Raw genomic sequence first — 25,281 nt, forward strand, 5'->3', positions numbered from 1 at the left:
TCTTTCTGATTCCCAGGCCCTTGCTCTATCCACTAGGCCACACTGCTTCTCTATTTCTCGGTGAGAAGGTCTAGGACTAAGAAGAAAGACTTGGGTATTCCAGTGAGAACATGAAGGTGAAGGGAATAGAAGAAATTGGGCTGAAGCATAACTGAGGAGCATAAGCACCAACTCCAATGGGGCTGTGAGGGCAGGGACACCTCCAGATTCCCAGCTGAGGAGGCACTGATTTCCTCCCACAGCCATCTGGGCTGGGCTCCCAGCTTCATTCATTCCAGGTCTTCGATAAGACTCGAGAACTCGCTACTAAGCACCACGGCCTAATGGAAAGAACATGGGCTTGTGACTCTGGGGACCTGGGTTCTAATTCCAGCTCTGCCACTTGCCTGGTGTCTGATCTTGGGCAAGTCACTTAGCTGTCCTATGCTTCTGCTTCCTCATCCGCTAAATGGGGATTAAATACCTATTCTTTCCCCTATTTAAAGTGTGAATCCCGTGGGGGACGGGGACTGGTCTCATTACCTTGCATCTACCACAGTGCTTGGCACATGGTACGCGCCAGACAAATGCCACCATTATTAATTTGCCCAATTGTGACTGACATTAGCTCTTTCAAGTCTGGCTGTGTCTCCCCAAACATACTCCTCATCTCAGCCTCTGGTAACATGGAGAAGGAGAACCGAGATGGTTGGGTCTCAGTTAAAGGATCACAGAAGGGAGGGGGCCCGCAATAGGACTCAGTTATCGGATACACCCACCAGATTCACCTTTAGTAAATTCAGTGTGTTTTTACACTGCCACCATCAAGGACTATTTACTGCGTTCACATTGGGTTTGCCCTCATTAAGCTGGAGAGGGGGATCTTACCTAAAGCTACAGCCATAAGAGCAGCTGGGACACCAAATGCCAGAGGGTAACAGGATTGCTTGCTGTGAATTCCACATTCTTGGACTGAAGACACAAATTGTTAAAATTGAGTTTAATGATAATTATTGTAGTGACTAATTTCTTTTTCTATTAAAGCCCCTCTACCCCTCGCCCCCCAAATACACACACACACACACACACACACACACACACACACACACACACACACACACACACATCCAAGGGACCCAAGCCATCTCAGTCTGTCATTTCATCTGTGTGCCCTGACGTGTTTGAAAGTTCCAAATTTTTAGCAAGTAGAATCTGTTCCAAAGATTAACTAAGCCCATAAGAAAGTGGCAGTGATGCTGGGAATTCAGCAAAACCCTCTTTACTGTTGGCAGATCTTGTCAGTAAAAGTTCTTAGCAAAGACGGAGAAAAATAAAAAGGAGAGATTTTACTTCCCTTCTTGTACTGGGGCTCTCAATCAATCATTTACTGAGCACTATGTTCAAAGCAGTGTACTAGGCACTTGGAAGAGTACAATAGAGTTGGCAGACATGTTCCCTGCCCAAGATGAGCTTACAGTCTAGGCGGGGGATACAGATATTCATATAAATAAATTACAGATATGTACAAATAAATTATGGATGTGTACATAAGAGCTATGGGGTTGAGGGAGGGAAGAATAAAGGGAGCAAAACCCAAATGCAAGGGATGCAGAAGGTAGTGGGAGAAGAGGAAATGAGGGCTTAGTTGAGGAAGGTCTCCAGTATTACACAAGTTGGAAAAAGGTGGCTGCTTGTTCTCCACTCTCCCCTTATAGGGGTGGGGACCTAGAATTCTCTGATTCCCTTCAAAAAGTGTTCTCTCCATCCTTCCTCACTCCAAGCCTGGCCCCAGCAGGCTCCAGGCTACCGGGGAGGAGGCCCACTTTGTTGCTTGGCTTGGCCCAGTCTCCTGCCTTGAATGGGAACCTTCAGAGATGAAAATTTGAGGAGAAGCTCTCAAACTCTCCACTTTGGGATCTTTTGCCTTTAAAAGCTGGTGCTCTCTCATGTGGGCATAGGGTTGGAGACAAAAAAAACCACACAAACAAGTTGGGATTGGTCTGGACGGGGAAGGCAAGGAAGAGAGACAAAGCTTGTTTCTGATTTGTGCTCTCAACTGCCGTAACCATGATGGAAAAGCAGACACTGCTAGCATGTGGTGGGAGGGAAAATTACAGTACTTTTCATTTTTAACTATGCAGTTCTGTCTGGAAAGACAAATAATTTTTACCTCGGAGCATAGGAGTGATAATAGTAGACAGCAGACTTCCAGCATTGATGGCCAAATAGAAGATGGAGAAAAATCTGTTCCTTTGTTTCTCCTGTGGTAAAAGAAAAATCACTTCAATTTAAAACAATTTTACAAGCAGATGCTCAGGACCAAAGAGTTCACACAAAATGGTTTTATGGGCAAAAGGAGGGAGTGGGGTCTGCTGGAAAGAGAATGAGCCTGGGAACCAGGAGAGCTGGGTTCAAGTACCACTTCTGCCCAGGCCTGCTGCGAGACCTTGGACTTTTAAACAGCTCAGAAGGGGCCTATCTAAATTAGACTCCAGATCCAAACTACCTAATGCCCTGCAAGGGATCCTAAACAGACCAGTGACCTGGGACTGGGCTGAACCCTGAAGCCCAGTAATGTGAAGAAGGGTCCTCTCAGTTAGGGCAGGGCATCGGAGGTGGGGGTGATAAATCTACAACCTTACAATGGCAGGGAGCTAGAGAGCAGCAGAAGAGAATTCAGCCTGTACTTCCTGGCTTCAGATAGTCAGTCACACCATATAAATAAATATTAGTAGAGAATAATGAAATGCAACTGCTGGCATTGCCTCCAGCTCTGCTATGCCTAGCTCAGTGCATTTGAGCATGGGTGGCTCGTATGAGGATCCACATCTATGTCTGCTAACCACTATCCTTGCTATGATGTCAGGAACTCCTTGTACCTGCAACTGGAGTTTGAGCAATCATCTTCCACTGTGTCCCTCCCTTGCCCCACTCAGTGACAGACCAACCATCCCAAGCTTGGGGTATGCTGACAGCCTCCATGGAGGATCACAGTGCTGGCTTGCTGAGGCAGTAGGACTGAGGTGAGACCCCTGCTCTCTTCGAAGATCCCCTTGGCCTGATCTCTCCAGCCACTGCTTTTGATATTGTGGTTCTTCTTTCTCTGCCTCTCTGGGGCACTGGCAAGACCCTTTAAGCAGGCTATTCTTACCTGGCTTTCTTCAAACTGATCTCCACCAAATGCAGACACACAGGGCTTGATCCCTCCTGTCCCCAGAGCAATCAGGGCAAGACCAATCATGGACAGTGCCCTAGGGAAAGGAAGAAATGAAAAAATTAAGAGTGTAGACAACTGGCAATGGAACCCAAGGCCCCATTAGACTTCAAACGTGACCCCTACCTGACATGAAGTATGTAGAATTGTCAATGCAAACTTGGTGATGAAGCAAAGGTAACTTTAAATCTAGGTGATGCTAACCAAGGGGACTTTTTATAAGTCCCATGTAGGACAGGAACTGAATCTGTGACCTGACTGGCTTGTATCCATCCCTGTACTTAATACAGTTATCGCTGTTTTTGACTGCATTGTCTCAATGTTTTGTTTTATCTCTCCTTATATCTTATGTATCAGTCCTTTCCCCATCTCTATTTTTAGCTTGTCAGCTCCCCCAGTACAACAGATAGGGATCCACTTGTGCGTTCTTTCCCAGTGCTTAATTGAGTGTTCTGCACACACAACAAATGCTTAATACATACTATTATCATTACTACCCATGATTTCTCCTCAGTCCTTCCCGCTGCATTGACTCCAGCCGGTGTGGTGGGCTGCCCACTTTGTAAACAATTAATGTCTAATTCAAATTTGGCATGGAAAGACTGGGAAGTATAAACTCTGGCAGGAAGGACTTTTTGAATGTACAAAGGTGTCATTGTCATGCTGATGATCAACAGTATTTATTGAGCACTTACTGTGTGCACAGCACTGTACTAAGCACTTAGGAGAGTACAATGTAACAGAGTTGGTAGACATGTTCCCTGCCCACAGCGAGCATTGAGCAGACTCCAAGGTGAATCAAGATATTTCTTCTATGGGGGCAGGGAGAGTCCAGTGGGCCCAAGCCTCTCTTTCCTTTAATGCTTGATGACAAGGGCTGCTGTCCCCAGGAAAGCAATGGGCTTGGTTGTTAGGGAAGAGATGCTGTGGACAGGAAGGTGGCGATTAAAGCCCAAGCATGGCATCAACTAGGGGGATGTGCTGATGGCAGTGTTCCTAGGGAAGACTTAGAGGCAGACAGATGGCTGCAGAATTCAGGCTGGCTTTGGGGAAATCATGCAGACAAGTGCTAGACTCTGCAATTTTAGAGCTTTCGCTGAAATGAGTCTTCACCCAAAGCTTCTCTCCAGGCAGACATGGTCATAGATTGACAGCAGAGATGCACCCTGTCAGATACCATCCTTTCACAGCCTTCGAGGGAGAGCTTGTCTGGTTTTCCTGAGAGCATTTACCCATTCCTGACCAACTGCTCACAAATCTATTTGCATGTGATAAATTTGAAATGCCAGGCTGCTGGGGTGGAGGAGGGGATGCAGGGCCTATGCTGCTAGAACCTAAATAGACCCTCATTGAAAAACAACAAAATGGGTTTCAGAACAATCAAGGTCCAGAATTCCCCAGAGACTAAGTTTCACAAAGAAAGTTGGTCAGGAAGGCACTGTGATTCACAGCAGAACTGGAAAGTCAGGAGCTGTGGCTTCTACTTTTCCCCTTGCCACTAACTTGACTCGTTCACCGTACACAATGAATTGAGTCTTTCCCCATCAATAGGTATTTGTGAGCACCCACGGAGAGGATGCCAAGGTACAAGGGACTAGGTCTCCATTTCCCAACCTGAAAGAAGAGCATGATGAAATACAAGGTTGGACAATTCCATTTTCCCCAAATCAACTTAAGGGTGGGGCATGGAATAGTCTAATTGGAAGGTAGTGAGGAGCTGCCGTCTTGCTGTTGCAGTCTTTAGATGAGAGAAGAAAGGTACTCAATCAATCAATCAATCGTATTTATTGAGCGCTTACTATGTGCATAGCACTGTACTAAGCGCTTGGGAAGTACAAATTGGCATCACATAGAGACAGTCCCTGCCCAACAGTGGGCTCACAGTCTAAAAGGGGGAGACAGAGAACAGAACCAAACATACCAACAAGATAAAATAAGTAGGCTAGAAATGTACAAGTAAAATAAATAAATAAATAAATAGAGTAATAAATATGTACAACCATATATACATATATACAGGTGCTGTGGGGAAGGGAAGGAGGTAAGATGGGGGGATGGAGAGGGGGACGAGGGGGACAGGAAAGAAGGGGCTCAGTCTGGGAAGGCCTCCTGGAGGAGGTGAGCTCTCAGCAGGGCCTTGAAGGGAGGAAGAGAGCTAGCTTGGCGGATGGGCAGAGGGAGGGCATTCCAGGCCCGGGGGATGACGTGGGCCGGGGGTCGATGGCGGGACAGGCGAGAGCGAGGTACAGTGAGGAGATTAGTGGTGGAGGAGCGGAGGGTGCGGGCTGGGCAGTAGAAGGAGAGAAGGGAGGTGAGGTAGGAGGGGGCGAGGTGATGGACAGCCTTGAAGCCCAGGGTGAGGAGTTTCTGCCTGATGCGCAGATTGATCGGTAGCCATTGGAGGTTTTTGAGGAGGGGAGTAATATGTCCAGAGCGTTTCTGGACAAAGATAATCCGGGCAGCAGCATGAAGTATGGATTGAAGTGGAGAGAGACACGAGGATGGGAGATCAGAGAGAAGGCTAGTGCAGTAGTCCAGACGGGATAGGATGAGAGCTTGAATTAGCAGGGTAGCGGTTTGGATGGAGAGGAAAGGGCGGATCTTGGCAATGTTGCGGAGCTGAGACCGGCAGGTTTTGGTGATGGCTTGGATGTGAGGGGTGAATGAGAGAGCGGAGTCGAGGATGACACCGAGGTTGCGGGCTTGTGAGACGGGAAGGATGGTAGTGCCGTCAACAGAGATGGGAAAGTCAGGGAGAGGACAAGGTTTGGGAGGGAAGACAAGGAGCTCAGTCTTCGACATGTTGAGCTTTAGGTGGCGGGCGGACATCCAGATGGAGATGTCCTGAAGGCAGGAGGAGATGCGAGCCTGGAGGGAGGGGGAGAGAGCAGGGGCAGAGATGTAAATCTGGGTGTCATCAGCGTAGAGATGATAGTTGTAGCCGTGGGAGCGAATGAGGTCACCAAGGGAGTGAGTGTATATTGAGAACAGAAGGGGACCAAGCACTGAACCTTGGGGAACCCCCACAGTAAGAGGATGGGAGGGGGAGGAGGAGCCTGCAAAAGAGACTGAGAAAGAACGACCGGAGAGATAAGAGGAGAACCAGGAGAGGACGGAGTCTGTGAAGCCAAGGTCAGATAACGTGTTGAGGAGAAGGGGGTGGTCCACAGTGTCAAAGGCGGCTGAGAGGTCGAGGAGGATTAGGACAGAGTATGAGCCGTTGGATTTGGCAAGCAGGAGGTCATTGGTGACCTTTGAGACACCAGATTGTTAAAAGATGTGCCTCATTCTTATTTCTCCCTCCACTGACCTCGACCTCACACCCTTCTCCCATCCTGGAACTCTTTCCCCACCCAAATCAGTCTGACCCCACTTTCCCCACCTTCAAAATCCTCCAGAAATCACATCCCTTCCAGGAGGCCTTCCAATTAATTTCTGTTCTTCCCTAAGTTATAGCACCCTTTAAACCCTGTTTCAGGCTAAACACTTGTGCACTCACAACCACTGTACCACTTAAGAACATATCTTACTTATGCTATTACTTAAGCACTAACTCTCATACATATGCACTTTTCTTTTTTTAACCTGTAAATAATTGACATCTGTCTCCCCCATTAGATTGTGAGCCCCTGTACGGGCACGGATCAGATCTATTAACTCCCTTGTACATTCCTCTGAGACTCTAAGCTCCTTGTGGGCAGGAAATGTATCTACCAACTCTGTTGCATTTTACTCTCCCAAGTACTTAGTACAGAGCTCTGCAAACAGTAAGCGCTCAATAAGTGTGATTGATTGATTACTATCCAAAGCACTTAGTACAGTGCTCTGCAGGTGATTAGCGCTCCAGACATTCTATTATTTTAGATAGGCCCTGCAAACTTGGCTAGGGGAACCTAGGGGAAGCAGTGTGGCCTAGTGGAAAGAACATGGGACTGTGAATCAGAGAACCTGAGTTCTAATCCCAACTCTATCACACGTCTGCTGTGCGACCTTGGACAAGTCACTTAACTTCTCGGTGCCTCAGTTACCTCATCGGTAAAATGGGATTTAATCTCCTTCCCTTCGACAGACTGTGAGCCTTATGTGGGAGAGGGACTGTGCCCAACCTGATTATCTTGTATCTACCCCAGTGCTTACAACAGTGCTTGACACAAAGGAAGAACTTAAATACCATACGAAAAACCTAGGCAATGTAAAGTCGTCAAGAAAGTTGTGATGTCAACTTACACATGTAAAGACAAGATATTGGGTTTTCCATCATGGTCGTTATCAGTTAAGTCATTAATAGAACTTATTGCTGTGACTCCTTGCCCTATGGTATAGATGATGGACAGGTAGATGATGGTTCTGTTTAAGAAACACAGGAAAGGAGGAAGTAGTTATTCAACTAAGTGTGAACTCTGTTTCATACCTAATTCCCTATTTCATATCCACTCCAGACAAGGTAATACAGGTCTTAAAACACCGTTTGTTAATTGTAGCAAGTTTTTCCAAAACTTTAATAGTCCATATGGCTTTACATTCCAGAGTCTAGGCAGTGGGAAAAGATGGATGTCAGTGTACTGAAAAAGGACTAAAATTCTGTGAAAGCTTCCAATATGAAATGCTTTAATCTGGGCATAGGAGAATTAAACTTCAAATATTAAAAGGATGTACAATGCCTTAAAGAAGCACTGCAGATAATTAATTGCTCATGTGACCAAAAGCTATTTGCATCAGCATTCTTTGCTGCTCACCTATGACATATTAGTGAGTCTTAAAGGAATCTGAAAACCAAATTTTTTTTAAAAAAAAGACATCAGATGGCTGGTAAATTGTTTTACTTTGTCTGAAAAAACGCTTCTAAGGTACTTTGCCTTCACAATCCTCATAGCTCAGCATGGCCTAGTGGAAAGAGCACAGGCCTAATCCCAACTCTGCAACCTCAAGCAAGTGACTTCAATTCTTTGTGCCTCAGTTTCATCATCTGTAAAATGGGGATTAAAAACCTCTTCTCTCTCTCAACTACATTGTTTCTCATATAGGACAGGGACCGGGCCCAACCTGATTATCTTGCATCTACCCTAGTGCTTATTTCAGTTCTTGACACATAGTAAGTACTTGACAAATGCCACAGTTATTATTACTACTCCATTATGACAACCAAGGACTTTGTTATTTGTTAGAGTACAAGGACAGGTCTCAGGAAACAAGGGTATGTTTTATTATTTTCCATCATGAGTTTTTTCAATTTTCTTTATATGTTTCCCAGGAGCAAGTGAAGAAAGTAATTTCAGGCACTAGCAAGAAACTTCAGCACTAGTTTCAGGAGTGGCAGAGAAGCAGTGTGCCTCATGGATAGAGCATGGGCCTCGGAGTCAAAAGGACCTGGGTTTTGGTCCTGGCTCCGCCACTTGTCTGCTATGTGACCTTGGGAAAGTCACTTCACTTTTCTGTGCCTCAGTGCAAACCATCTGTAAAATGGGGATTAATAATAATAATAATGATGGCATTTGTTAAGTCGAAGCACTGTTCTAAGCGCTGGGGGGATAGAAGGTGATCAGGTTGTCCCATGTGGGGCTCACAGTCAATCCCCATTTTACAGATGAGGTGACTGAGGTTCAGAGAAGTTAAGCGACTTGCCCAAGGTCACACAGCAGACATGTGGCGGAGTCGCAATTAGAACCCACGACCTCTGACTCCCAAGCCCGGGTTCTTTCCACTGAGCCATGCTGCTTCTTGAGTGTGAGCCCCATGTGGGATGTGGATTGTGTTCAACCTGATTACCTTGTATGTATCCAGTGCTTAGAACAGTGCTTAGCATACAGTAAGCACTTAAGAAATATCATAAAACACATACACACATGCACACACATGAAGTACCCACTTGGCTTTAGGAAGACCTAGCTGAAGGGGGTGGGTGCAAGCTGGCCCAAGCGTTAAAGGATTTGAAAGAAACTCATTTGGATTTGGATCTCTGACCAGCCCAATATAAGATACACGGCTTTACAGACGGAAAAACTGCTCCTTAAGGAGATCACAAAATGAGGCAACCTTAAACGCTTTGCAAGCAATGCTTCTGAAGGTTCCTTTTGAGGGAAGCACCACCCAGGTCAATAGATGCCAATACTGATCTCCACACAAGAAAGTGGTGCATTGTAATATTTAGGGATAAAACAGAATCTTAACCTAACACCCAGGTTTTACCAAGATCCCATATGTGGCTTTAAAAAGACAAAAGAGCACCTCATTCCCAATTTCAAACAAACCGTGCCTCAAATGGACTAAACATGTGGTCCACCATAATCTTAGCTCATATTTTCACTGTCATATGACCTTAGGCAGCCCTGCTAACTGGTCCTAACTTAAAGGTCAAGATACTTTCATACAGAAAGGAATAGCTATTCTTTCCTCCCCAATCTCTTGGTCTTTATCATCCACTTACTTGAACTTTCCCAGCCAGGAATCAGCAATGAGTGCACCAAGGATTGGTGTTAAATAGCACAGAGCAATGAATGTGTGATAGATAGCGGTGGACAGATTATCATTCCATCCCAGAAAGCGTTGGAAGTATAGAACGAGAACCGCTGCAGGGAAAAGTAAAAAACAAAACAAAAAATCAGGGAGGTGAGTAATTATAGTAGTAACTAGACCAAGCAGAAAGGGGAATTAGGAAAGGTGAGAACTCACCTCGCATTCCATAGTAGGAAAATCGTTCACAGAATTCATTGATGATAATGAAGAAAATGCTGACGGGATAACCTAAGCAACTCTGGAAAAGGAAGGGGTTGAAGAAAGGCATTAGTCAAGCATTAGATGGTTTGGTACTCATTTTCAGTGATCAATTTTTATAGCATTCCTCGAATCTGGTGTTACAGATCATGCAGGTGCTTAGATTCCCCATTCATTTGTTTGAAAGAGAGAAAATTTTAATAACACACACACACTCACTCTCCTCCTTGGGGTCGCTTTTAAACTGAACTAAGAGGGAAGAGGTTGGAGGGAATTCTCTGAAAGGGCATTTTAAATTCCCTTTTCACTTCTCTTTTACTGCCCCCAGCTCTCCCCATTGACAAGTTTATAGGGGAAGTGATGAAGGCAACAGAGTCACCCTCCACTTTCTCATCCCCACAACCTCAGCTTCACACATGCATCCCTCCCTATCTTCCCATTGCAGTGATGTTGTCAGGGCTGCAGGATTCTCTGGCCAGAATCATACTTTCAGCAGTGCTTGTGCAACTGCTTTGGCATTACCCAGAACCTACCATCTTCTCAAAGTCAAAAAGGGGAATACACCAACAGAACAGAGATTTTGACTGATCCTTCTTAGCTTTTCAGCGGTAGAAACAAGACCAGTATTTGCCCAGGAACAATCAATCAATCGTATTTATTGAGTGCTTACTATGTGCAGAGCACTGTACTAAGCGCTTGGGAAGTACAAATTGGCAACACATAACAGGAACAGATTAAGTACCATTTGATAAGGGCTGATTGTACAGCTATAAAAAGGATCAAAAAGGCATCCAAGTTACTAAGAGTAATAGAAAGTCAATCAAAATATACTCACCAGTGATTTGTTCATCCCTAAAGAAGGAAACAAAAAGTAAGAAGTTTAAACAAATTGCAACCACCAAGACAGTGGACCAAGCCACAGGACTGCTTTTAAGCAATTATTCTTAAACAATTACTCATGATAAAATCCATGATTTAGGAAGGCTCTAATTGCGCACTACCACAAAACCCCTAAATTCATATGCATATTAAGTGTTCAAGAAGCATTCATTTAAGAGACCTGAGTTCACATTTTTCAGCATTTCAAGAGTGAGAGTACTACCAAACTTGCTGAGATACAAGAAGAAAGACCTTTGTCCTAGCTGCGACATCCTCAAGACCAGCAGACTGGCCAACTTCACTAAATGAGTCAATGACAAAGCTCCCTTTTAAGACTAGAATGTCTCCTGTCCCCAAGGGATGATAAAAGACAGAGTCTTTCCCTCCTCCCAATAAGAACTCTGCCCTAGGGACTACATAGAGGCTACAGGTGAGAATCCATCTGTCCATTACAATAGACTTGAACAATAAAATTGTATCACACACAAACTCCCCTACTGTGCTGATAAATATAAAATGCACCAAAGCTAAAAGGGGGCCACATATCTCTGTCATCTTTGCTTGGCTAAAGCTTATATTATGGGAGCTGTTAAGTGCTTACTATGTGCCACGCAAGATACAAGATGATCAGGTTGAACACATTTCCTGTCTCACATGGGGCTTCAAGTCTAAGTAGGAGGGAGTAGGATTTACTCCTCATTATACAGATGATGAAACTGAGGCACAGAGAACTGACTTGCCCAAGGACACACAGCTGGCACGTGGCACAGCCAGGAATAGAACCCAGGTCCTTTAACTCCAGACCCATACTTTTTCTGCTAGGCCATGCTGTTTTCCATAAGTGCGCTTGCAAGTGTGTGCACGCACGTACACACCATACCCACACCCACACACGGCAAAATGACTACCATCTGATGTATACTCACTGGCCCAAAATTACCGGGTGTCAGCTTAACTTGGCGATTGACTCAAGGAAGAGGCTGAGGTCTCATACATCTCATACATTGTCCTCCCAGGAATACTCCAAGCTGCTCCATTGATGCAAGCCCATAGAGAGTGGGAAATCGAAGGTCTATTTTCTGGACTTTTTTGTGTTTGAAATAGACAACGTTCACACCAAACACCGACGCATTAAGCATCCTGGGGAATTTAGTAAAAGATTTATCTTTCCAAGATTGTTGGAATAACATACTGAAGGCTTGAGTCAAAGAATCAAGCTCCCAAGGGCTCTTTGGCAATGTAGAAGGTAAGTACAGCCCTTCAAGTTACCATTATATTCGAGGGGGGCCTTTGCCATTGACTTCTCCAGGGTCTTCCAGCTTATGCCCCCAGCTCTGCTCCATAGGCTGCGGTGTCTACTTTAACCTTTCATCCCATTTCCCACTTGTACCCACAGTTGTACAGTGGGTGGATATTTTTGTGAGGTACCTGGGTTACTGTTTCATTTGCTGCTGGTATGGCTCTCTTTAAAAAGCCATGTGAATGTTAACGAGGGTCACCTGACTGAGACAAGCTTATAAAATGTGAAGTAGTGATGAAATAACCAAAATATCAAGTGACTCAAATTGATGTGTGGGTCAGAAACCGGGATGTAGTTATTTTGCTTCCCTCTAGGATTTCGTCTTTGAAAAACCAATCTCCCTGCCTTCTAATTCTGGATTTTTAGGCCACGATTGACAAGGTTTATAAATGATGTATAACAATGTCATTATGAAAATGCGGGCTGGTTAATTTATTATATTAAAGTCTACCTCTAGACTACAAACTCACTGTTGGCAGGGAATGTGTCTTATGTTGGGTGGTATTGAAGAAGCAGTGTGGCTTACTGGAAAGAGAGTAGGCTTGGGAGTCAGAGGTCGTGGGTTCTAATCCCCACTCTGCCACCTGTCTGCTGTGTGACTTTAGGCAAGCCACTTAACTTCTCTGTGCCTCAGTTATCTCATCTGTAAAACGGGGATTACAACTGTGAGCCCCATGTGGGACAACCTGATTACCTTGCAGCTACTCCAGCACTTAGAACAGTGCTTGATACATAGTAAGTGCTTAACAAACACCATAATTATTATTATTATTACTCTCCCAATGGCTTTGTACAGTGCTCTGCACACAGTAAGCACTCAAAGTATGGCTGATTGGAAAGTGGGGATTAAACACCTATCCTCTTTCCTACTTAGACTGTGAGCCCTATGTGGGACAGGGACTGTGTCTGACCTGATTATATTGTAATCAGTCATTACAAGTCATAATCAAGTCATTAGTACAGTCTTTGACACCCAGGAAACACTTAAATGCCATAAGGCACTTTGATAATAGTGGTAGTAATGGTATTTATTGAATGCTTACTTTATGTCTGCCTCTGGCCTGGAACATCCTCCCATTTCATATCCAATAGATGATCACTCTCCCCACCTTCAAAGCCTTAATAAAGAGCACATCTCCAAGAGGCCTTCCCTGACTAAAGCCCTCATTTCCCCTCCTCCCTCTCTCTTTTGCATTGTCTGTACATTCGGATCTATACTCATTAAGCACTTGATATTCACTGGACCCACAGCCCCACAGCACTTATGTACACGTGCATAATTTATTTTAATGTTTACATACCCAACTATACCGTAAGCTCCTTGTATGCGTAGAACTAGTCTACTAATTCTTTTAAAATGTACTCTCCCAAATGCTTAGCACAGTGCTGTACACACAGTAAGAGGTCAGCAAATCTGATTGAGTGATTGTGCTGAGCCCTGTACTATGCACTGGGGTGAATACAAAATAAGCAAAATTTAGGCCTGGTCCTTTTCTTACAAGAGTCCCACAATTCAGATAAGGGGAAAAAAGTCATTTAGAAAAAAGAAATATATTACAGAAAACAGCATATACAATGGCGGAAAACTTAAAAATGCAAAGAGTCGATAGCAAAGTTAATAGGGAAAAGACCAACCCTTGGAGAGGGCAGTCCAGATGACTTTCCCACTCCAGGCCCAGTCATTGGAACCAAACAACGGAAGTTCGCAGGTCTTGAAGTTCCGGAGCTCTGGCTTCCAGGGGTGGAGTCTGGGCTCCCATAATGTTTTGATAGGTGGAGGGTGACCATTCAAGTAAGGAAATCCCTGCTGAGCTTGTTGCAGGTGTTTTAGTACTTGAGAATTTTAATATTCAGCCACTCTGGTATCTGGGAATCAATCTGTTTATGCCATTTTTTAGTACTTAAGAATTTTAATATTCAACTAATCTGGTATCTGGGAATCAATCTGTTTATGGCATTTGTTGAGCACTTACTATGAGCAAGGCATTGTTCTGAACTTGTAGATACAAGATAATCAGGTTGGACACAGTCCATATCCCACAAGGGCCTCACAGTCTTAATCCTAATTTTAAAGATGAGGTAATAGGCATGGAGAAGTTAAGTGACTTGCCCAAGATCACACAGCAGACAAATGACAGAGCCAGAATACAACCCAGGCCCTTCTAACTCCCAGATCTGTGCTCTATCCATTAGGCCATACTTCTTCTTGTTAGTGGTGTTAACACATTCCAGAATGAAGCATTCAGCCTAAGGGGAAAAAAAAAACCCAGCTTCCACTGTACAGCAGAAAAGTGAAAACTTTCCTGGTAATGGGATTGGGCTGGGGGGGCCGGGGGGAGAAGAGAGAGAGAGAGAGAGAGAGAGAGAGAGAGAGAAAGAAATAGAAATGGAGAGAAAGAGAGAAAAGAAGAAAGACCCTAATATGATTATCAGCAAATACAATAAGTAGCAAGGAGCAATTTGCAGTGAAAGAAAAAAAAGTGTAATAATAATGATAATAATTTTGGGTTTTTTTAAGCACTTACTTTGTGCAAAGCACTGTTCTAAGCACTGGGGAGGGTACAAGGTGATCTGGTTGTCCCATGTGGAGCTCACAGTCTTAATCTCCATTTTATAGATGAGGTAACTGAGGCACAGAGAAGTGAAGTGACTTGCCCAAAGTCACACAGCTGACAAGTGGTGGAGTCGGGATTTGAACCCATGACCTCTGCCTCCAAAGCCCGGGCTCTTTCCACTGACCCATGCCGCTTCATTCACTCAATCATGTTTATTGATCGCTTACTGTGTACCCACCATAAATCTATACTTAAATGGACACCAAGTGTAGAAATGTTTAAAAAATACGGATGCTATTGATCTGAGCTGTGATCTCTCACATAAGTAACTTGCCTGAGAGTTTATGCACTATTTGACCCTAAAAAAAGTCATAAGCATTCAGGAGACAACAGGCAAATCCCAGCACAATGCCCAGAATGAGATTTGAATCCAGCTAACACTATTGACTTTACAATGGCACGTACTGGGGAAGAAAAAGTTTGGCTTCTGGTTTCCAAGGTGAAATTCAATTACATTTTTACTGCTTCCTGAAATGCAGGTTTTTTTTCCTGCTTGTTTGGTTTTTTGTTGGGGGATTCAAAGAATGCCTTGTTTAGGGTACAAATCAGAAGGCTGCTAGACCTAAGGTTTAGGGCAACTTAAAGTTATTGAATATCATGGGAAGGTGCAATTGCAGGGAGCGTCATCTCAGTAAATCTCTTTACACGATAGATATCTTGAACAGTAGAGCAAGGATGTGTACTTTGAGTTTTAAACTGCCAACTAAACAAATTGCTACTAGGCTAAGTTATGTTCTTGCTTACTTCACTGTGTTCATAACTAGCAAACTGGTAATAGCTTAGAGATGTGATGGGTGCTGAAGAACTTTGTGTTCATGGGGGTGGAGGTAGAATCCAGTTCTGCCCTTTAAGCCTTCCCCTTTTGGGGCTACCCTCACCCCATGAACATGAAGTCCTTCAGCACCAATCACATACAGGGAAGAATGGATGGAGGGGCAGGCAGGTAGGAGATGGTGCCACTAAGGTATAAGAATTCCTCTGCTTCCCCTACATAATTGTTCTACCCTGCACACCAAAAGAGGCAGGGCAAAACCACAACCATTGAGGGTGGCCATGTTCAAAGAGAGCTGTCAAAGGGGAGACTCGAGGAAGAAGCAACATGAAGGCTGGCTGAAACTCCTGGTTCTTGAGGAACTAACATCCTTGCCATATACAAAGAACTGGATTAAATGTATCCAAATTACTGCTTAATGGCATTGGTTTTGTTCTCTGTCTCCCCCTTTTAGACTGTGAGCACATTGTTGGGTAGGGACTGTCTCTATATTTTGCCAACTTGTACTTCCCAAGCGCTTAGTACAGTGCTCTGCACATAGTAAGCGCTCAATAAATACGATTGATTGATTGATTGATCTGCTGAGCACTTACACCAGGCAGAACACTGTACTAAGCACTTGAGAGAGTACGATATTATAAGCGCACATTCCCAGCCACATAGGAATTTACAATTGAGCAGGATGAGAACTACAGCCGTATGAATATTTAAATAGAGAGTCTACCCATAAAACGTCTTCCAATAGTAGCTGCCTTTAGATTTTCAACCTAGCACTGAACACTTCCTCCAGGATCCTGGATTCTTCCATGTTCCAAGATTCCCTTTGTGTGGAGAGATCTGGCTTTGAAAAGGGGCGAAAGCTCTCACAGAAATATGTCCTAAGGGTTGCTGGCGCTGACAAGGGAATCTATAAGTAAAACCCTTCCTGCTTCATGCTATTAACAATCTAAACCTTGCAGAGATCAGGGAAACAGGCCCGTCGCTTAAGCACTCCTCCATCCATTTCACTCTTTTCCCCTCCATCCTTTCTCCAAGTCAGTATTAAAGTCTTCTATTCCTCACCACTGCTTTGCCTCTCCTTTTCCCACTCACTTTACCATCTGCATCAGGCAGTGTTACCTGACTGCTTGCTCTGTGCAGAGCATTGTACTAACTGCTTTGGAGGGATTACTTGACCATCCCAATGCTTAGCGTAGTGCTTAACATCAATTACCCAAATGCTGTCAATTTGTACTTAAGATATATTTCAGTTTACTGTCATAATCACAAAGTTAAGCACTGTTCCTGAATCTCATTGTGATAGTAAAATGATCCTGTGTTTTGGGGAGTCGGGAGATCTGGGTCCAGTCCCAGTTCTGCTTACCCTCCCTGGGCTGCCGATTCTTCATCTAAAAATCGGAAGAGCAATTCCTATCTGCTCTCACATTATCCAAATGAGATAATGAAACAGTGCTCTAGAAAATTATAAGAGTCCATTCAGGTCTGGGGCAGTAAGAGTTTTTCTATAAAACCTAAGAGGTCAATGATAATAGTCTCCAAAATCAGTTACAGCTATGTTGTGAATGGTGTATTGTTTGAAAGTTTCATAATTTTTCCATGTGTTAAGCTTTAAATTTGTGGCCTCTGAGAATGAAATAATCTTCTTCTTGTCTGTCTCATATTCCTTTGGTAGGGACTGTTTAACAGTTCCCAACTCTTTCAGTCTGAGATCCTTAAATTCCATTTTGATTTTCAAACTCTTGCTTCTTGGGTCACATTGGAGTTTACTTGGCTGAAGTTTTTCAGCTCTTCACAACAAGAATCAAATCAATCAAGCAATCAATCGTATTTATTGAGCGCTTACTGCTGTAGTAAGTGCTTGGGAAGTAGAAGTTGGCAACATATGTGCTCAAATGTGCTCTAAACTGCTCTTCAAGGTTTTGAACTGGGTCCATTACCTTGTTATGAATCTGCTGGCGTGACTGAGTAAATAAGTGATAATTCAGAGTCAGAAACCTCTTATCTAAGCCTGAGTTTCCTTAGTGACAAATGCTTCCTTTGCTTTGGTACTGAAACCTTGCTCCCTCAAAAAGAGCGCTAGAATTTTCAGACCCTGCAGAGAATATTTTGGAAATTTCTGAAAGAGCCTTAGGAAGTGGTTTAGTTGATTTCCTGAAACTGAGGCATAATTATGGTTTCAATTCTGCAGAGTGACTTGAAATCTTACCCTTTTTCTTCCCGCTTTCAAAGCCTTAATAAATGTACATCTCCTCCGAGAGGCCTTCCCCTACTAAGCCCTCATTTCCTCTTCTCCCACTCCATTCTGCACTCCCGTGCACTTGGATTTGCACCCCTTATTCACCTCCCCCTGAGCTCCACAGCACTTACATATAGAACCATAATTAACTTATAATGTTTGTCTCCCCCTCCACACTGTAAGCCCACTGTGGTCAGGAGACATGTCTACCAATTCTGTTGTACTCTCCCAAGTGCCTAAGAGTGCTCAGCACACAGTAAGTGCTCAATAAATAAGATTGATGGATTTAGAACAAAGCCTTTGGTTAGCAAGCAATCCATTTAAAATTTCTGTGATCACAATAGCCTAGCGGCTCCTTGAACATTTTCCTCCAAACAAAAAACTCATTCATTCATTCAATCATATTTATTGAGCACTTACTGTATGCAGAGCACTGTACTAAGTGCTTGGGAAGTACAAGTCGGCAACATATAGAGATGGTCCCTACCCAACAACGGGCTCACAGTTAGAAGGGGGAGACGGACAACAAAACAAAACATGTAGATGGGTGATGGCCACCTCATTTTCCCTTAGATAAGTCATTCTCAGCCGTCTAATGTTTGATTCTCTCTGAAGCAAATCAATTTAGAAGTTCAGAATGCTCATTGGATCCAGATACACTTAGTGAATCTATTAGTAGATTCAAAAATCTGGCTTCTATATAGCAACCAAAGTTCCGCAAGTACACAAATCAGTTGAAATGGCATGGGTTTGACAAGCCATCCTATGTAATAAAGGGACAGTCGACTTTGATAGGACTACCTACCATAGCAACAAACTGTTTTCAATTCTTGACACTTATGTTTGCACTCTGGTGATATAACAGAATGTGTGAACCCCAACTCTTGAACAGACTAGCCTTTTTCCCCAGCAATTGATTCAGCTTATCAGAAGCAGTGTGCCCTCATGGATAAAGCACAGGCCCGGGGGTCAGAGGACCTGGATTCTAATCTCAGCTCTGCCACTTGCCTGCTGTGTGTGTGATCTTTGGAAAGTTAATTTCTCTTTGCCTCAGTTTCCTCAACCACAAATTAGGGATTCAATACCCGTTCTCCCACCTACTTGACTGTGAGCCCCATGTAGGACAGGGACTGTCTCCAGTCTGATTAACATGTATCTACCCCAGTGCTTAGAAGAGTGCTTGACACACAGTAAGCACTTCAATACCATTAAAAAAACTCCCCACTTAGTTTTTCATGGAAATCTCACTTCCCAGAATTTAAAAGAAGTAGTGATAAGGCAGCTGCTCTCAGGGTCAGCAATCACACTGTGGGACCTGGATGACTCAGTGAAGATGCCCCACCCACTTCTCCCAGGAAGAGGATGAGAGGGAGGGTCTATCCACCCAACTGTCCTTAGCGCTCTGGAAAATTTGGGGTTAGGCTATTTTGGTGCTAGTGATGTCTATCTACTTGTTTTGTTGTCCATCTCCCCCTTCTAGACTGTGAGCCCATTTTTGGGTAGGGATTGTCTCTATCTGTTGCCAAACTGTACTTCCCAAGTGCTTAGTACAGTGCTCTGCACTCAGTAAGCACTCAATAAATACGATTGAATGAATGATCCTTAGCGCTCTGGAAAATTTGGGGTTAGGCTATTTTGGTGCTATTGATGTCTATCTACTTGTTTTGTTGTCCATCTCCCCCTTCTAGACTGTGAGCCCATTTTTGGGTAGGGATTGTCTCTATCTGTTGCCAAACTGTACTTCCCAAGTGCTTAGTACAGTGCTCTGCACTCAGTAAGCACTCAATAAATACGATTGAATGAATGATCCTTAGCGCTCTGGAAAATTTGGGGTTAGGCTATTTTGGTGCTATTGATGTCTATCTACTTGTTTTGTTGTCCATCTCCCCCTTCTAGACTGTGAGCCCATTTTTGGGTAGGGATTGTCTCTATCTGTTGCCGAACCATACTTCCCAAGTGCTTAGTACAGTGCTCTGCACTCAAGAAGCACTCAATAAATACGATTGAATGAATGAATGAATGATAAATGTATTCTCAGTCAGCTGGTACTCACCCTTGTGGCTGATCTTCCTACCAGTACTGCCTCAGAATTTCTTTGCTGCTCCTATTTTCTGGGGTATGGTACTGGTTAACTGCTTTCTGTATGCCAGGCACTGTTCTAAGCACTGGGGTGGATACAGGCCAATCGATTTGGACACAGTCCCTGTCCCAAATGGGGCTCACAGTTCCCCATTGTACAGATGAGGTAACTGAAGCACAGAGAAGCACAGAGAAGTGAAATGACTAGCCCAAAGTCACACAGCAGACAAGTGGCAGAGCCGGGATTAGAACCCATAACATTCTAACTCCTCCAGGCCCGTGCTCTATCCACTAGACCATGCTGCTTCTCTGGGGTGTAGGGCCAGGCTGAGGGGTGTACCCCTCCCAGTGGCAATAAGCCCTGGAATCAGGGTGCCGATTAGGCAAATCCAGTCCCTGCCACTGACTCAGACAGCGTGTACAATGTTGGTAACACACTGAGGGTAATTAGGATTTCTACCACTCCAGTGGGCTGATAAATGCAGGTATTCCTTTTCTACAGTCTTGCTCTCTGTACTTTCTAACCACCCCCATACTTTCTAATTGAATGGTTATTGTGATTAAAGCCTGTGGCCCCCGACATGGCAGGAGGTGTGTTACAATCATTTATTTCATCTACTCCTGTAAATATTTGCATGTCCATCTCCCTCACTGGAGCGTACGATCCTTGTGAGCAGGGACCATGTCACTTTTTCATTCTGAACTTCCCAAGCACCTAGGACAGTGCACTGCAGGAAATGGGCAGTCTACAGATGTTGCCACTATTTTAATGTTAAATGAATCGAGAACTAGCCATGGACTAGTGCTCTGCAGTAGATAGTACTTGCCTGCTGGAACCTATTTTTGATTAGCTTAGGTGGAGTTAAGTGCATTCAAATCACTGCCCCTGTGATTTCGGCTGTGGATAGCCCCATTAGCAAAGCAACAGCTTAAAAGTGAGTCAGCCCAGACGTTTGTCTCTAACTGTAATAATAATAATAATGTTGGTATTTGTTAAGCGCTTACTATGTGCAAAGCACTGTTCTAAGCGCTGGGTGTGAGAAGCACTGTAACCTAATGGAAAGAGCATTGCCCTGGGAGTCAGAGGACCTAGGTTCTAATCCTGACTCCGCCACTTGTCTGCTGTGTGACCTTTGGGCACATCACTTTCTCTGTGCCTCAGATACCTCATTTATATAATGGGGATTAATACGGTGGGCCACATCTAGCACTCTACTAGTAGAGTGTCTGGCACATAGTAAGCGCTTAACAAATACCATCATTATTATGTGGGACAATGACTCTTTCCCACTTCACAGCCTTATTGAAGGCACATCTTCTCCAAGAGGCCTTCCTTGACTAAGCCCTCCTTTCTTCTTCTCCCATTCCCTTCTGCCTCACCCTGACTTGTTTCCTTTATTCATCCCCCACCCAGCCCTTATCAATCAATCATATTTATTGAGCGCTGTGTGCAGAGCACTGTACTAAGTGCTTGGGAAGTAGTACAAGTTGGCAACATATAGAGACAGTCCCTACCCAACAGTGGGCTCACAGTCTGTCCAGATCTGTAATTTATATTAATTTCTGTCTCCCTTTCTAGACTGTAAGTTTGTTGTGGGCAGAAAATGTGTCTGCTTATTTAATATTGTACTCTTCCAAGCGCTTAGTACAGTGCTCAGCACAAAGTAAGCACCCAATATTGACTGAATGAATGAACGAGTGACTGGAAGAACCACAGCCCTGTCCAACATCAGTCTCCCCCCAGGCTGCTCCTGTGTTTGGGTAGCCCCTCCTATCTTTGAAGTAGCCACCCGGTCTCTTCACAGTTAGGAGAGCTGCCCTCGGTTAGTGAAGGCCTGGATTTATGGGGGCCGCGGTCCCAATTGCAGTCACATCGTGACCATCAAATCCACAGGTGAAAACAGATCCTACCCTTTTTGCCGAGACCCAAGACGGGGGAGCGCCATTCCAAACCCACACACCTTCCTCTTCCGGGGTCAGAGAGCGGAGCTCAAGTGACGGGCATTCTGAGGCCTCGGGACAAGTCGCTCCGGAATGCTGTGGGTCCTGACGGGGCACACACCAGCCAACGCATGGAAGCGTTTAGAGTAAACAGGACCAGGGAAAGGGCCAAGGGTGAGACAGGGTAAGGGACAGGGATGAAGAGATGTTCGTGCGAGGTAGGCTGACTGGTTTAGCAGAGATGGCCCTCATCCTGGAATGTTTTTCCGAATTAGCCTAAGAGAACACCTAAGCTCGGACAAATTGTCTACCTAAGCACGTGGACTAGTTAAAGGCCCAAAGGTTAAATTCAATCTAGCCGTCCTATCCTTTGCTCTCCACTAAGTATAGGCACTGTTGGAAGTCAGAGTTCACATGACTAACAGGATTCAGGAGCTATGTAGCAGGATCTGAGAGGTAGTGTGGCCTTGAAGAATATCAGCCCTTCTCCAGCACCTTCTCAAGAAGTTAGTAGTGGGCTTGGTCCACCGTAAACACTTGAATAGCACCGATTGAGTCAAGGGACCGGGTTCCTATCACCAAATCTGTCTGTGTGACCTTGGGTAAGTCACACCCTCTCTGCGCCTCAGCAGGAGTGGTAATAGTATGTATTATGCACTCTGCGTCAAGCACTGTACTAAATCCTGGGAAAGAACACACAGTTGGAATGACACACTGCCCTTGTCCCTCAGGAGGTTCAGTCTAAAAATGCCTTCTCATCTGTAAAATGGGGATTAGGTACCCTCTATCCCCTCCCTCAGAGTGGGAGCCCCATGTAGACTAGAGACTAAGTTATTCTGTATCTACCACACTTAGCACATAGCAAGGACATAATACAAATGCCGTAACTGTTAGTTTTCTGTAGGACCAGTTTTAGAAGTTGGAATTTACCTAGGATTGAGAAGATGGGGGCAGAGGAGAAAAAGCAAGGTTTCAGATTGCCTTTCTTTCAGTAAGAATATGGCCACATTGGCAGTAGCAGCAAATTCCATTTTACATTTCTAAACCATCCCCACTTTAGGCCATCCAGCAGGCACAGCAGTATCCTCAGGAAGCTATTTCAAGACATGACTTTTCCATAAAGGGGGTTATGTTAATAATAATAAAATGTATTAAGTTATTTATACTGATGCTATTGGTGCTTGTCGACTTGTTTTGTTGTCTGGCTCCCTCTTTCTAGACTGTGAGCCCATTGTTGGGTAGGGATTGTCTCTGTTGCCGAATTGTACTTTCCAAGTGCTTAGTACAATGCTCTGCACACAGTAAGCATTCAATGAATACGATTGAATGAATGAATGAACGTACTGTGTGCCAAGCACTGTACTAAGTGCCAAAGTAGATACCAGACAGTAAGGCTGGACAAAGTCCCTTCCACATGAGCCTCACAGTCTAAAAGGGAGGAAGAATGGAAATGTTACCGCCATATTACAGATGTGGAAACTGAGGTACAGAGAACTTAAGTGCCTTGCCCAAGGTCATCCAACAATCAAATGGCAGAGCTGGGACTAAGGGCCTTGGTTTTCTGATTCAGCCTCTTGTTAATTTCGCTAGGTCACACTGCTGTAATTTCAGATTAATCTTTTTTAATTTTTTTTGGTTATGAATCAAGCCTCATCTGTATGAGAAGCAGCATGGTATAGTGGATAGAGCATGGGCCTGGGAATGAGAAGGTCATGGGTTCTAATCCTGGTTACCCTGCTTGTCTAATGTGTGACCTTGGGCAAATCACTTCACCTCCCTGTGCCTCAGTTACCTCAATTGTAAAATACGGGGATTAAAGAATAAAAGCCCAATGTGGGACAGGGATTGTGTCCAACCTGATTAACTTGTATCTACCCCAGTGCTTAGAACAGTGCTTGGCACAAAGAAAAAGCTTAACAAGTACCATTATTATTTTTATTACATCTGCAGCACTAAACGATACTAGGTCTTTCAAGGGTCCTGAATATCATGTAGGAATTTTCTTTCTTTTAGGAAAGAGTGGCCACTTGGATGAGACCAGCACAGGGGCCAAACCTCTTATTTCCAAAGGAAATCAGACAAGAGAAACAAACTGGGTTTCCTAGGTAAGAATGCCATTAAGTTGGCATTATGATCCACAGCATTTAGTACTACTTAACACTACAAACATTGCTATGATGTATTACTTCCATATTGGAAGCAGAGTGGCTCAGTGGAAAGAGCACGGGCTTTGGAGTCAGAGGCCACGGGTTCAAATCCCGGCTCCGCCACTTGTCAGCTGTGTGACTTTGGGCAAGTCACTTCACTTCTCTGGGCCTCAGTTCCCTCATCTGTAAAATGGGGATGAAGACTTTGAGCCCCTCATGGGACAACCTGATTACCCTGTATTTACCCCAGCGCTTAGAACAGTGCTTTGCACATAGTAAGCGCTTAAATACCAACATTATTAACATTGTTATATTATTTTGAGCGTGGGAAGAGCTGGGGAAAGTTTCTTGTGGAACAAGATTGTGTTAGTCTTAAGGACAGTATTGGTGCCATTATTTTGTTTTTAATTCTCTCCCAAGAGAACAGTACAATGTTTTGCATAAAGTACAGGCTCAATAAATGCCAGTGAAGGATTGATTCCCAAAGCAAAGTTAAGTTGCTTCACTGACCCCACCACACATCCTAAACACCTGTTGGGACACTGATAAGGAGGTTTGAACTAAGTGCACCTAGTTAATACTATGTAACAAGCACATTGCATTAGTTTCATCTCTGCAGCTCACACCCATAGTTGCTGTCTATTCAGTATGTAATGTCATGAATCACTTGTGTTATTGTTTACGCTCCAAAAGATAATAAGCACATTGTTTCAAAGTCTAACTAAGAACCTGACGAACCAAAGCTACTCACTTTACATCGACTTGAACTTCCTTTCACAGAGTGTACTTTGGGATTCTCCTTTTCCACCCTACTAGACCCTTACTGTTTGATTCCTATTAACTCGGTGCTCTTTCAATCTCTTCTATCCCTCCTCAGTCTGGAAAAAAAAAAAAGACGCAGAGAAGTAGCAGCTTTGACTTCTCTGCTGACAAAATCAGTGGTTAAAACCCTCAACTTTCATCTGATACTATACTAAAGAGAGGTGTCTATTATGTACATGCCAATAATACTTTTCAATTCATGAACTCTTGACAATCATTTTCCTTGTCTTTCTACTGTTTCTTCATTCCTTATGTACCAATCGCCAGGCACCCCCCCTACCCCCTCAGATCCCAATCACCAAAACACACACTATATTCTTAGATTGGGGATGCCTAAGGGGCCAGGTACCATGGATTATTTTTCCACTATGTACTTTTTCCACTGCTCTTCACACCACAAGTGCTTAATATAGTTGAATGAGCACGCTAAGAACCTTGCCCTGACACTTGGATTAATATAGTAGCTATATCAGGCCAAGAGGAAATGTGTCAAAGTTTCAATCGATGACCACACCAAAAGAAGGGCAACATTCTAGATGTCCTTCCTGTAAACCAATTGCATAACTGGAGATTCACCCACATTATT

The 25,281-nt window shown here is 44.1% G+C and overlaps 1 protein-coding gene across 2 annotated transcripts in view; it reads right to left on the reverse strand.

Annotated features, from left to right (window-relative positions):
- SLC15A1 (solute carrier family 15 member 1) overlaps nucleotides 1-25,281 on the reverse strand; it is a 59,224-nt gene that overhangs the window by 27,873 nt on the left and 6,070 nt on the right. Inside the window, exons 1-8 of one of the 2 annotated variants that reach the window (XM_038759137.1) lie at nucleotides 21,697-21,742; nucleotides 10,740-10,756; nucleotides 9,863-9,944; nucleotides 9,618-9,759; nucleotides 7,421-7,540; nucleotides 3,131-3,230; nucleotides 2,150-2,240; nucleotides 868-951 (exon numbers count right to left, since the gene is read on the reverse strand). In XM_038759137.1, coding sequence (XP_038615065.1) covers nucleotides 868-951; nucleotides 2,150-2,240; nucleotides 3,131-3,230; nucleotides 7,421-7,540; nucleotides 9,618-9,759; nucleotides 9,863-9,944; nucleotides 10,740-10,754 — 634 coding nt within the window. In that variant the 5' untranslated portion in view covers nucleotides 10,755-10,756; nucleotides 21,697-21,742. Of the gene's footprint in view, nucleotides 1-867; nucleotides 952-2,149; nucleotides 2,241-3,130; nucleotides 3,231-7,420; nucleotides 7,541-9,617; nucleotides 9,760-9,862; nucleotides 9,945-10,739; nucleotides 10,757-21,696; nucleotides 21,743-25,281 lie in introns of those variants that run through there. The other variant, XM_038759136.1, reaches the window with a different exon arrangement.

The sequence above is a fragment of the Tachyglossus aculeatus genome, chromosome 17 (assembly GCF_015852505.1).
Source record: "Tachyglossus aculeatus isolate mTacAcu1 chromosome 17, mTacAcu1.pri, whole genome shotgun sequence".
NCBI classification, from domain to species: Eukaryota; Metazoa; Chordata; class Mammalia; order Monotremata; family Tachyglossidae; genus Tachyglossus; species Tachyglossus aculeatus.